Consider the following 13,857-nt stretch of genomic DNA (forward strand, 5'->3'; position numbering starts at 1 on the left):
CCGGGACTGTCCCTCGAAAATAGGGGCACTTGGAGGGTCTGAGTGAATCATGTCCATTAAGTTCAGTGAATCTGAATAGTTGGCAACAACCCAATGATGTTGCTATTCCTGCATTGCTCTTTAGTTGCTTGCAAGTAAAGAGCTGAAGCTAGGAAATAGTGGCTTAAGATGTAATGAGTCCATGTTTAAGACCAGATATGCGCTTAGGGCAGGATGCAGCTAGTGAGTCCTGCCTGTGGAAGCCCTGCATAAGGGCAATGGGACTTTCCCCACCCCCACCCCATGCAACCCCCGATGGCTTGGAGACAACCCCCAGAACATTGGATGGGGGAGGAGAAGGGGAGATTGTTCCATCTGGCAAGCCAAAACGCTTGTCCGGATGGAACAACCACATTGCCAGTAATGTGTACAAAAATACATATACTAAGGCAAACTGTGCATTAAAATGCATACTTTTCCGTGTCAAAGACGAGGAGGGTTTTTTTACTCAAAAAGAATGTTAAAAATCAGGGTTCGTCTTATACACAGATCGTGCAGAGGGGGGACGGGCAATTTGTTTCAGCCGCAAGCAGCAGCTTGTCACTGGTGATTGGGTGGGTGCTTGGTGTCTGCGGCTAGGACTGCTTAGGATTGGCTGTCGCTGCGGCAATTTGGTGGATGGGTGGAGTCTGCGGCAAGGGCTCTTTTTGATTGGCTTCTGCTGCGACAATTGGGCGGGTAATTGCTGGCTGCTGGTGGCGAGCAGGCAGACGCTTGTTTGCTTTGTTGATGAGTGCGATTCTCAGCATTTGTGAGTCAGTTGAGTGATCATTGGCATTCTGCCCCCCCCCCCAAAAAAAGCTCAGGGAACCCCCCCCCCCAAGCTCAACAACTCTGGGCCATCTCTGCCCCCCCCCCCATTTTCTTAAATTGTAGTCCCCCAAAATAGGGAGCGTCTTATACACGGGGGCGTGTTATACACAGAAAAATACGGTAAGTAAAAATAGCATGCATGCATTGCATTGGGGGAAATGCATGCTTCCAAAATATGCATGTTAGGTAAAATTGCATACAAAAATGTACATACTGGGAGAATTTCATGCTAAAATGCTGTTGAATTTGCTGGAGGACCTTTTTCACTTAACATAATAATAATCACAAACTGACGAAGAAATGAAGAAGAACTGAACTTAAGATTTGGAAAACTGAAAGAAATCAAGATTCACAAGCGTTTGCTCATCCCTGCTGCATAGAATCATAGAGTTGGGAGAGACCACAAGGGCCATTGAGTCCAACCCCCTGCCAAGCAGGAAACACCATCAGAGCACTCCTGACATATGGTTGTCAAGCCTCTGCTTAAAGACCTCCAAAATAGGAGACTCCACCACACTCCTTGGCAGCAAATTCCACTGTCAAACAGCTCTTACTGTCAGGAAGTTCTTCCTAATGTTTAGGTGGAATCTTCTTTCTTGTAGTTTGGATCCATTGCTCCATGTCCGCTTCTCCGGAGCAGCAGAAAACAACCTTTCTCCCTCCTCTATGTGACATCCTTTTATATATTTGAACATGGCTATCACATCACCCCTTAACCTCCTCTTCTCCAGGCTAAACATGCCCAGCTCCCTTAGCCATTCCTCATAAGGCATCGTTTCCAGGCCTTTGACCATTTTGGTTGCTCTCCTCTGGACACGTTCCAGTTTGTCAGTGTCCTTCTGCAGGGATACCTGTTTGCAACCTGTCTTCGGCAGCATTGTACCAGGTTGGAAATCGTGACTGTATATTAGAGTGCCAGATTCACCTCCAGATTTTAAATCCTAGTGGTTCGCTGAGTGGCAGGGCTTAATTCCATGGAACAATACCAGTGCAGTCTTGCAGGGAGAGGCGGAGTATGCAAAATAATTCACTCTGACACGATTTTGATTAGGCGTACTGTGAAACAAAATCTGTGCTATCAGCTTTGTCCCCCGAGGCTACAGTTTGACAAGCGCAGAAGGATACTGTGGTTAAATGCTTGTCGACTCCAATCCAAGTTTCAATGTAATTATGATTTCCAAAAAATTAAAAAATGTGGAGGGCCATGAATTCTGTATAAACTCATGCTTTGGTTGTTTTAATAGACAGCATAACGTCACTGATCTCTGGAGCAGATTTAAAGATGGTTCAGGCCCATGATATTTTTGAGTCATCAGATTCTTTGTCATGGGTTCCACACATCGTCTTCTCTCTTTTTCTCTCTCTCTTTCTAATGCTTCCTTATTTTACTTCTAGGATTAAAAGGCTCACTCCAGAGGCTGCAGCTTGAGTATGTGGACGTCGTCTTTGCAAATCGACCAGACAATAATACCCCAATGGAAGGTTAGTGAGAGATTTAATAAAAGATTTTGCTTGGCTGGCCCCAGCTCAGGAGCTTATACCAATAGAAAAATGGCTCTCCTCAAGTATTTAGGTGAGGGAAATTACTTGAAAAACATTTCAATCTTAATCTCTTGGAGTCTTTCACATTTCCACTCTTGAGAAAGTTGTGTGTGGACTCAGCTCTGCGGAAGAATGTGTTAACTGTGTCTATAACCCCAGGGCCAGATTATTAATATCCCCAAAGCAACTTTGATGCCATCCACTCCATGTATGTAAATATTTCTTTTTCCTGACATAGTCAAACAAATTAAAGTTGGCTGCAGGGGTTTGTATGTGTTTCTGCAATTTCTTTTCAGCCTCAGTCGCCAACCATGGAAATAAAACGTTACAGAGATTGTGGTCACAATCCAAACTATAGAAAGCCAGTGTTGTTTACACGGGAGTAAATCATTTTGATGTATCTTACCTTTGCTCAGCTGTGAGGGAAAATAAGCCTTTAAAATAAAGCTTTTTGCCAATGTAGTTTCTGCTGGTTTGCTAGATCTCATGACCAGACTGAATGGAGTGTGAAATCGAAGCAAGTCTCCCTCTGCCACACCCTAAAAACACCACTTTTAAGGGATTTACCCCAGCCTCGGCTGAGTCCCAGCTGAACTGGCTGAGCTGGGATAGAGGACTTACACCAGAGTATCTCCATCTCAGCCAGGATAAAGGACTTCAGTCAGTTTACCTCTCCTAAGCCCAGGCTCAGCTGGAGAACTCCTTATTCCAAACACATAATCTGTGACATGGGCTTTTGTTTTCCCCCAAATGCACAGATCAGGCACAATTTCCCTACATGTAGATTAATCTCTGCATAGATGAATTTGTAAGAGGTTGCAGAGCAAAATGATGCAGCCCTTTAGTGTAAATTGGAACAAATGCCAATATCAATTTCTGAAAGGCTGCTTTGATGTGATGCTTGCTGACAATGCCCTACGGTTGTAGGGTTGAGAGTTTTCACTGGAGACGGAGTCTAGTGCAAATTTGCCAGCAGTTGATGAGGTCACGGAGCATAACATGTCTTGTATCTTGGAGGGAGACATAACCTTTTTGCTCAGTCAGTTATAATATATAGAAAGATAAAAAACAGGCCTGCAATCTTGCACATAGATAAAACCTCTTAAAGCCCAGTAGCCTACTAACTATGAAGATAATTGAAGTCAATGGGATTTGAGACACCTAACCTTGTACAAGATTGCAATCATGGTACATATAACATTATGTTTTTTGTGTGTGAGAGAGAGGGGGGGCGGGGGTTGACATTCACATAGTTGGCCAAGTCTATTGAAACAAGAAGCATGGAGTTTGCCCCGACTCTTGTTAGCTGGAGAAGTACCAGGCTGCCTTCTTGCAATTCCCTTTTTTGACGAGTGCTAGTTTCTGATGGCCATGTGCATCTGTACCAATACCCCTCTCAGCTGTTAGCATTCTGCTTTGTCTATTTTGACCCTGGATGTTCTGTGCCATCTGCTTCGCGCTTTTTCGAGCATCTCCCGTCCAGGTTGTAAGCTTCCCACTTTGAACTGTGAGCACCTGTTTTTCTTAAGAGAAATGTACCACATCAAGGGATTGAGGCAGCATAACTTAAAGGGCCATAAACATCCTGCGATTCTACACACACTAAGAGCGGAGGAAATCCTGTGTGGCAAAAAGGTGGGTTTTTGCAGCTTTGGCAGGCGGATTGGAGAAAGGTAGCTTTTATCTCCCTTCTACAGCCATAAGCTAAGGGCTGTTTTGGAGCATAAAAACTAGGAAGGCTGGTGCAACAGTTCACCAGTTATACAAGGGAAAGCAAGGGAATGGGGACTTCCTGTGTCCTGCTTTTGAGGAAAAGTATTACGCATTAGCTCCACTGGTGAAAGGCACAGCTTGTGCTGCTGTAACTGAAGCCATACTATAAATGACTTCAGCCCAGTATAATTTATTATTTGTTTGTTTGTTTGTTTGTTTGTTTGTTTGTTTGTTTGTACATACCCCGTTCAGCCTGGGCACTGAGGTCCAACTCCAAGGGCCTTCTGGCGGTTCCCTCACTGTGAGAAGTGAGGTTACAGGGAACCAGGCACAGGGCCTTCCTGGTAGTGGCACCCACCCTGTGGAATGCCCTCCCATCAGATGTCAAGGAAATAAACAACTATCTGACTTTTAGAAGACATCTGAAGGCAGCCATGTTTAGGGAAGTTTTTAATGTCTGATGTTTTATTGCTTTATTTGTTATGTACTGAAGTTCTCACCCTGGGCCAGCAGGGGGATACTGTAGACAGTTCAGGTCCACATATGCAAATAAGGGATCAAAAGTGACGTTCAGTGGTTGGATAGTTACAGAAAATGGTTACTGTTACGTTCTAGTGGAGCTCTATATAAGCAGGCTGGCTGAACCCTTCACTTCAGTTCAGTTCGGTTCTGGCCTGTGAATAAACAAGAGCTGTTTGAAGAATCGCTGTGTCGTCTGATATGTTCACCCACAACTGAACATTGTTGTTGTTGTTGTTATTTCCCCACTCAGCGGCCCCCTGAAATTCAGCCAGAAGGTAATATGCCCCCCAGACTGAAAAAGGTTCCCCACGCCTGCTATACACACTTACCAGAGAGTAAGTCCTACTGAACTCACTGGGGCTAAACTTCTAAATAGACAAAAGTGCAAAGGGTTGTGCTGCAAGATTTATTTAGTCCGGTGACACCCCGATACAGAATCTATAGTGGTCACTCAGGCAGCATCACCCTTCTCACCTTCTGCCACAAGCCACAGGGCTGCAGCACCTTTTCGAAGCCTCCCTCCCTGTTTGCTTCTGCAGGTGTACAGGCAATTGCCCAGCCTCTTCGTTGCACTGACACGCAAGCAGTAAAAGCCCTTTCGCGACTCATCCCATTAATCCTCAGCAGGGATAACTACACATCAAAGAGCAGATGATGGAGGAGGGAGGTTTGTCAGCTCCGTCTACACATTTTTGCAGCTCCCCCTCTTGGTTATAGTGACAAGTATTTATGCTTCCACTAAGTGCTTCCACTTGAGGCACTGAAGACAATTTGAAATATTGCCAGCAGAATGGCAACACCTCTGACAGCCATCTGTGCAACCCAGAAGGTGAGAATAATTCAAAGAGAGACTGTCGGTGCAACCCTATACATGTTGACCCAGAAGTAAATCTCATTAAGTCACATGGAGCTTCATCCCAGGTAACTAGGTGTAGGATTGCAGCCTTAGCCTTAGGGACATTTCTTTCCTACAGTCAACTCTTCACGGTTCGCCTAGTAAGCTGCTCCTACCGTTAAACAACCTGTACAATGTATGGCAGCAGCAGAACTTACACTGTCTTTGCTTCTTACTGTCAGCGACTCAGCTCTTTAGCGGATGATCTTGACCTTTCCCGGCAGCCTTCATGGCTGTTCCACAAGTCAACACGGCACTTCTTTTCTTGCTGCTTTTGACAAAGTGCAAAAGAACCTTTTGAGCAAATAGCGGAATGCCAGAGAGAAGCCTTTTAATGTTGAACTTTCACAAAGCTTTCGCAGCATTAGCAATGATGAGCCATGCTAAATTTGTAGCATTTTGTCAGGGCGTCAGCACTAAAACTGTGTGCTAGATTCAGAACCAAATCAGGCCAATTCATGGAGGGAACTGGGCTTGGGCCAAGTCAGGTTGAGACATCCCTGGACAAGATGTACGTATTGCTGTAAAACAGGAATGGGGAAGATCAGGCCTGGGAGCCAAATGTTCCTGCTCCCCCTCCGCTCCCCAGCATCCTTTTTCAGCAACTGAATTTGGAAGGGTTGAAAAAGCTTTTTAATTTTTGCTATCTGATGCTCCATGATGTGGAGTCAGGAACCCATGCTGATCTATTGCAAATCACGCAGAGATCTGTTTATTGCTGCTGCTGTTATTTATGTCATTTATGAATTTCTTCCCATGAGGCATCACTAAGTGATTTATAATACTATATATTATATTATCCTATACCTATATATCTATATCTCTATCTATCTATCTATATGAGATACATATCTAAAAATAGTGAAAGTGATTGCATTTTTAAAAACAATTTTTAGAAGGGAGATAAAAGCTACCTTTCTCCAATCCGCCTGCCAAAGCTGCAAAAACCCACCTTTTTGCCACACAGGATTTCCTCCGCTCTTAGTGTGTGTAGAATCACAGGATGTTTATGGCCCTTTAAGTTATGCTGCCTCAATCCCTTGATGTGGTACATTTCTCTTAAGAAAAACAGGTGCTCACAGTTCAAAGTGGGAAGCTTACAACCTGGACGGGAGATGCTTGAAAAAACTGGGACAATTATTTTATAAAGTTTGTTGAAAGAGGGATTTATTTAGGGTTGCCATATTTTGAAGAGCAAAAAAAAAAAAAGAGGATACATTTGTCGACTTCTACATTTAACTATGAATCGCTATGATGACTCTACCCATGAAAAAGAAGGGTGTGTCCTGAGAAAAGAGGGCATATGACAATCTACCTGTGGATCCCAGTCTATCTTCTGCACACTCTGCTTCAGGAACAGCAACAATCTTAAGGGGTAGTGGAAGAGGAAGGAGGTTTGCCTTCAAGCTTTTGATCCTTCTCAATCCTACTCTTCCTTCTTCAGGCTTGATTTATTGCCAAGCATCACTTGTTCCACCCTCTCACCATCTCCTGCTGCGGCCTCATGACATCCCCCCTATGGGCATATCTGAGGGGTTAATACACGAATTGGTGGCGGCGGCAGCGAAATAAGTCAATCTCTGGGTGAAGGAAGAATAATGGAGACCGCACTTCATTGTTCACATTCTAGACTGACAGGGAATTAAGCAGTTCGTGGGAGGCTGCACACACGCACATGTGAGTGCGCACGCGGCAGATAGACAAGAGAAAACAAAGAGCTCCACATGGTGTTTGTGATAATTACATCCCTTGCACCGCTGTCTTTTGGAAATACTCTCGCTGCGCGGCTGCTCATGTGATTTGAGTGTCACACAGAAAAGAGGGTTGCTATGATTTGCTGGCAAGAGAGAGGGAGCGTCTGTGCTAGCTTAATATCCATGGAACCGTAATTGACAGAGTGGACGGGGAGGAGGCTGAGCTATTTTAGCCCATTTACAACAGTAGTCGAGGACCTGGGACGGCTCAGTTGTTAGAGCAGGAGACTCTTAAATCTTAGGGTCGCGGGTTTGAGCCCCGTGTTGGGCAAAAGATTCCTGCATCGCCAGAATTCTATTCTATTATCTATGTTACATGTCACCCAGACAGCATCTTAAAAAGCAGAGACATCACTTTGCCAACAAAGGTCCATATAGTAAAAGCTATGGTTTTCTCCAGTAGTGATGTATGGAAGTGAGAGCTGGACCATAAAGAAGGCTGATTGCCGAAGAATTGATGCTTTGAATTATGGTGCTGGAGGAGACTCTTAAGAGTCCCATGGACTGCAAGAAGATCAAACCTATCCATTCTTAAGGAAATCAGCCCTGAGTGCTCACTGGAAGGACAGATCCTGAAGCTGAGGCTCCAATACTTTGGCCACCTCATGAGAAGAGAAGGCTCCCTGGAAATGACCCTGATGTTGGGAAAGATGGAGGGCACAAGGAGAAGGGGACGACAGAGGACGAGATGTCTGGACAGTGTTCTTGAAGCTACCAGCATGAGTTTGACCAAACTGCAGGAGGCAGTGGAAGACAGGAGTGCCTGGCATGCTCTGGTCCATGGGGTCACGAAGAGTCGGACACGACTAAACGACTAAACAACAACAAATGTCACAAATGTCATTAAAGATGCCGAGGAGAATAACACTCTAATTATTATGAGTTTGGGGCTGGGGGGGGGAGCTTTCTATACCTTCTGTGCAAGACCCTTCTAACCCCTGGATCCATCAAATGTTAAAATATAAGCCAGTCTAGTTTCATGTGTTGGCGATAGCCTGGGTGATGGGCCATTAAGGGAAACAAAGGAAAGGGGCTCTGTGTGAGATGGCAAATGGCTGGGGTCCCTCCCAGCTTGTGGTTAGTTAGAAGGACAAAGTTCTTTAGAGTTTTAGAGCAGAGTTTGGCAGTGATGTGGCCTACAAATAAAGCAGCAAACTGGAGAGAGAGTCAGAGCAGCATTGGAGAGCACTGTCTGATTTCTGTTTGAATCCAAGGCTGTGGAAATGGGAGAAACAAGACTCTTTTGGAGGTGTTAATGCTGCGGACCCCTCCATTGTAGGCTCAGGTTGTGCATATGTGGAAATAAACCATATATCATAAAGACATCACAGTCTCCGTGGAAACAGGTACCCTGGGTAAGCACATGGGACTCCTGGAATCTTGCACTGCTCAGAGATTAGAGGGACGTGCAACAATACTGAGGGAGGCAGGAACTCTGTACATTTCAAAATACTCTGTTTCCGTCCTCCTCTTTTGTGAATATCTTTCCCGTTACTCCTTTCTGGACACGCAGTAATCAGAGGCATTGCTTTCTTCCTGTATCAGAAGTGTAGAGAATAAGGCTGAAATCCTATATCCATTGGTGTAACTTCCAGTGTAGTTTGTAGGAATTAGTTCCAAAGAACTGTGCATAGGATCTTGCTAATAGGGAAGGCAGAGGTAATTTGTCGGCATCCCTACCATGTGTGGAGTTTCCATGGCAACGGTGCACTCTATGTCACTCTGAACTGTTCGTTTGTGTGTGTGCGCGCGCGCGCACACACACACACACATACACGAGTTCTGATGTTCTGGCCCTGAGGGATGAAGCCATCTTTTGGCTTGTTATGTGTTTTGTTTTTCTAAACGGATGCTTTGCAATTAAGACTGAGTGCGATATTTCATCCCAACGAGCCACAGTGCCCAAGTACAGCAACACCTTTGGCTACTGGAAGCTGCATTTACTATTATGATTTATTCGTTAAAAATCAGCAGCATCGGAACTGGTCTGAAGCGAGATAGGATAGCAATGGCAAGAGACTAGAAACTGCAGGACTGCAGGTTCCAATAGTTTCTCCAGCTGAATGAAAGGCTCAGCGATATGGAGGTTGTGATGTGTTGTCTACAGTATTTGAGTATTTCCTGCTTCTGTTGTATATGTGTTATTTCTTTTGACGGTAGGTGTTTTGCCTCGGTTGGGGGAGGAGTTGCAGGGGTGGTTCTGACCATTGCCAATTTTTCTTCTCTGGAATGGGAATTTTGTAGTACCCACAACAATTGCAGTCCCTGGTTTGAAAGTTAGGGCCTTCCTCTCAGAAAGATGAGCTTGAAGAGGACCGAGGATGATAGAAGAACATTGTGGACTCTCCTTCAGTGAAGGTTTTTCAACAGAGGTTGCATCTAGCAGACTCTTTGAACCCTTTCCAACTCTGCAATTCTATGGTTCTATGAAAGAAAACCTAGTTAATACTGTTTCACACCTTTGCTGCCTAATTACTGTGAAATGGGTTCACATTATGATGGCTTTATCTTGAAACGTTGGAGGCACCCATGAGATGCAATGTGGGGAGATCCATGACTGACAGGTCCTGTTACTCTTTGAAGGTCAGGGAAGTAACACTCTCAAAGAGAGTATGTTCAGCTTTAATAATAATAATAATAATAATAATAATAATAATAATAATAATAATAATTTATGATTTATTTCCCCAGCCACTCTGGGCTGGTTTCCCCAGCCACTCTGGGCGGCTTCCAACAGAATATTAAAATACAATAGTCTATTAAACGTTAAAAGCTTCCCTAAACAGGGCTGCCTTCAGGTGTCTTCTAAAAGTCTGGTAGTTGTTTTTCTCTTTGACATCTGGTGGGAGGATGTTTCACAGGGTGGGTGCCACTACCAAGAAGGCCCTCTGCCTGGTTCCCTGTAGCTTGGCTTCTCACAATGAGGGAACCGCCATAAGGCCCTTAGCGCTGGACCTCAGTGTCCAGGCAGAATGATGGGGGTGGAGACGCTCCTTCAGGTATACTGGACCGAGACAGTTTAGGGCTTTAAAGGTCAGCACCAACACTTTGAATTGTGTCCGGAAACGTACTGGGGAGCCAGTGTAGGTCTTTCAAGACCGGTGTTATGTGGTCTTGGTGGCCACTCCCAGTCACCAGTCTAGATGCCGCATTCTGGATTAGTTGTAGTTTCCCTCCCCTAAGACCAAAGGTTGGCAACTCTGTGTTGATTGATACGGTTTTCCTCATTCAAGCAAAGATTGTGCAGCAAGATATAAAAGAGTTAACTTCCAAAAAGCAACAATGCCTTGAATAAAAATAAATGGCTGGGGCATGGGAGATAATAAACTCTACAGTGAAAAATTCCTGGAGGCGTTAAGAAGTTCTAATGTAATCATCCCCTGCGCTGTCAACTCAATAGATGGATGACTAAGCGAGGCCCATAGAAACTGGCACAGTTTACACATTTCATTAAAGAAAAAACACGTATAATGTTTTCTGGTCACTAGTTGGCTTGGCTTTTCTGATCTTGCAGTGGTTTCAGAAAGCTCAGAGGGTTAGATGGAATATATACTGGGCTATGGGAAGGGCAGCAGCAGCAGCACTTTATTAATCCAATGTATGTGTCGCAGGCTAGAAGACAAAATAATGCGGTTGTTTTCAAACTGTCACACAATGATGGAGCTTGTGCTTTGCATCCATGTTTGATCTCTGGCATCTCCAGTAAAAAGGACTAGGCAGCAGGTCATTGGAGAGAGGTCTGCTGGACACCACGGAGAGCCACAACCAAACATGGCCAGCCCTAAGGGAGAAGAAGACAACGGCCTCAAAGAATTATAGAGCTGACCTTAGCAGTCATCTAGCCTAACTCGCAGTAGTGACGCATGGAAGTGAGAGCTGGACCATAAAGAAGGCTAATAGCCGAAGAATTGACGCTTTTGAATTATGGTGCTGCAGGAGACTCTTGAGAGTCCCATGGACTGCAAGAAGATCAAACCTATCCATTCTTAAGGAAATCAGCCCTGAGTGCTCACTGGAAGGACAGATCCTGAAGCTGAGGCTCCAATACTTTGGCCACCTCATGAGAAGAGAAGACTCCCTGGAAAAGACCCTGATGTTGGGAAAGATGGAGGGCACAAGGAGAAGGGGACGACAGAGGACGAGATGGCTGGACAGTGTTCTCGAAGCTACCAGCAGGAGTTTGACCGAACTGCAGGAGGCAGTGGAAGACAGGAGTCCCTGGCGTGCTCTGGTCCATGGGGTCACGAAGAGTCGGACACAACTAAACAACAACAACAAGCCTAACTCCTAGCTCAGTGCAAGATCTACAGTTCAAGCTAGAGAAGGAGAAGTATGCAGAGACCCGGTGGATGGTTCAGTTGTCCTCACTACCTTAATTCATGTTGACTATGGATGAAAGTTTGGTCTTTTCTGAATTCTAGTCATGCTAGACAGGGTGAGGCAGTTGTTTCCTTAGTGATGCTATGTGCTGCATGAAGTCTAGATCAGTTTTTGACACACCACTCCCAGTGTTCCCGTTGCTCTGTTTGCAGTTACACACAGAAAAGGCAGAGAGAGGATGATTTCATCTCTTCGCGCCTTGCAGCATCCTCCACAGGCACAAGCCATGTCAGAGTCTTTGTGAGTGCACCAATTTCCTCATCAGCGGAACAGCCATCATCCCAAAATGGCTGTAGGAATCGACCCACTGAAATTTATTTATGTTTCCATTGTAGGCTTCCTTTCTATAAAAAGGAAGTTGTTCTTCGTGTAGCGTATAGTTAAATGATAGAAATTGGCCCCTCAGGGGGCAGTGATGGCCACTAAGTTGGGTGGTTTTAAAAGAAGATGAGACAAATTCATGGAGGACAAGCGTATCCACATGGTGACAATGTTCTGCTTGGGTGACATGCATTAGCTTTAGCGAGGTTGCCGCTTTAGACCATGCCCTGGGCCCAAATACAGGGCTTTGTACAAAAGCACAACTGTGCAAGCCTTGCACATCTTGCCCTTGGATCAATAAGCTGATTTCCACTTGCGAAATTAATCCAATGAAGTTTAAAAGCAAAAAGAACCCCCAAAAATTAGTATTCCCATGTATCTCTTTCTACAATGCTGCCCTCTTGTGTTGTTTAAGTTTTAAACTTTTCTCTTTGTGGACAGGTGTGTTTTTTTGCTTAGTAGGAAACTCACAAAATCATGCGTTGATTCTCCTCAGTTGTACATAAATTACACTAGCCTCTCACAAAATAACAGCAAATACAATTTGTAATAATAGCCTTTGGCAACCTTCCATATTCCTGGTAATGATTTTCCAGAGTTTGTCTGTGTGAAAGTAAGGATAATATTTTGCATCTGCAATCAGCCCCAGAGATGTGATGTGGGGCTCAAAGTTGCCCAGCAGCCAATCAGTTTCCACAATCCAGGGACAGTGTAGACACCAGAACACCTGGAGACAGATGATTCTTAGATATTTGTGAGGTGTGCTGACTGAATCTACTCGATATTAACCCACAACCTGGTGGATTGCAGTGAGTTTATTTATCATGACCATGCCATAGGGCTATCATGGGATATGTGAATATTTCATGAAGATGGTACAGCTAGGGGTCCAAAGTCCAGAATACCCAGATGACCAGCCAGAGACCATCGGGTGATGGAGGCAGCAGCAAATAGGCTCAACACCTAGGTTGGGCATACACACACTGAGATCTACCAAAGCTGTTTCAACATGCTTTCTTTATCCATATTTTGACTCTAGTTGCCTCAGCAACATGCAGGTGGTCAGACATGTATATGGTTGCATATTCTCGTAGTACGTCTGCAAATTCTGTGAGGGATATGTTCTGGGGATCATAAGGTAAAGGTAAAGGGACCCCTGACCATTAGGTCCAGTCGTGGCCGACTCCGGGGTTGCGGCACTCACCTCGCTTTATTGGCCAAGGGAGCTGGCGTACAGCTTCCGGGTCGTGTGGCCAGCATGACTAAGCCGCATCTGGCGAACCAGAGCAGCGCACGGAAACACCGTTTACCTTCCCGCCGGAGCGGGACCTATTTATCTACTTGCACTTTGACGTGCTTTCGAACTGCTAGGTTGGCAGGAGCAGGGACCGAGCAATGGGAGCTCACCCCGTCGCGGGGATTCAAACCGCCAACCTTCTGATCGGCAAGCCCTAGGCTCTGTGGTTTAACCCACAGCGCCACCCGCGTCTGGGGATCATACCTAAAGTCAAAATCATGTGCAGTAGTACCTCTGGCTGCGAACGGGATCCGTTCTGGAGGCCCATTCGCAACATGAAAAGCCTGCAACCTGAAGCGGCGTATCTGCGCAGGTGTGCGGCACAATTTGGCACTTGTGCAAAACGTGATTTATCACTTCTGCGCATGCGCAAGCAGCGAAACCTGGAAGTAACCCTTTCCGGTACTTCCGGGTCGCCACAGGATGCAACTTGAAAAAACGTATCATGAAGCAAACGTAACATGTGGTATGACTGTATAGTCAAAATCCAGTGGGCTCAGTGGTGGAAGGGTTTGCCACGGTCATTTTCCCAGAACCCCACCTCTTTTGATATTTTTAAAAATATTATTTTGTCATGCTCA

The 13,857-nt window shown here is 45.2% G+C and overlaps 1 protein-coding gene across 2 annotated transcripts in view; it reads left to right on the plus strand.

Annotated features, from left to right (window-relative positions):
• The window catches only part of KCNAB1 (potassium voltage-gated channel subfamily A regulatory beta subunit 1), a 193,516-nt gene that overhangs the window by 162,121 nt on the left and 17,538 nt on the right, over positions 1-13,857 (plus strand). For both annotated transcript variants that reach the window (XM_083504447.1, XM_083504448.1), the window contains exon 8: positions 2,248-2,334. In XM_083504447.1, coding sequence (XP_083360573.1) covers positions 2,248-2,334 — 87 coding nt within the window. The remainder of the gene's footprint in view (positions 1-2,247; positions 2,335-13,857) is intronic.

The sequence above is a fragment of the Podarcis liolepis genome (assembly GCF_965112155.1).
Source record: "Podarcis liolepis genome assembly, chromosome: 5".
Taxonomy (NCBI): Eukaryota; Metazoa; Chordata; class Lepidosauria; order Squamata; family Lacertidae; genus Podarcis; species Podarcis liolepis.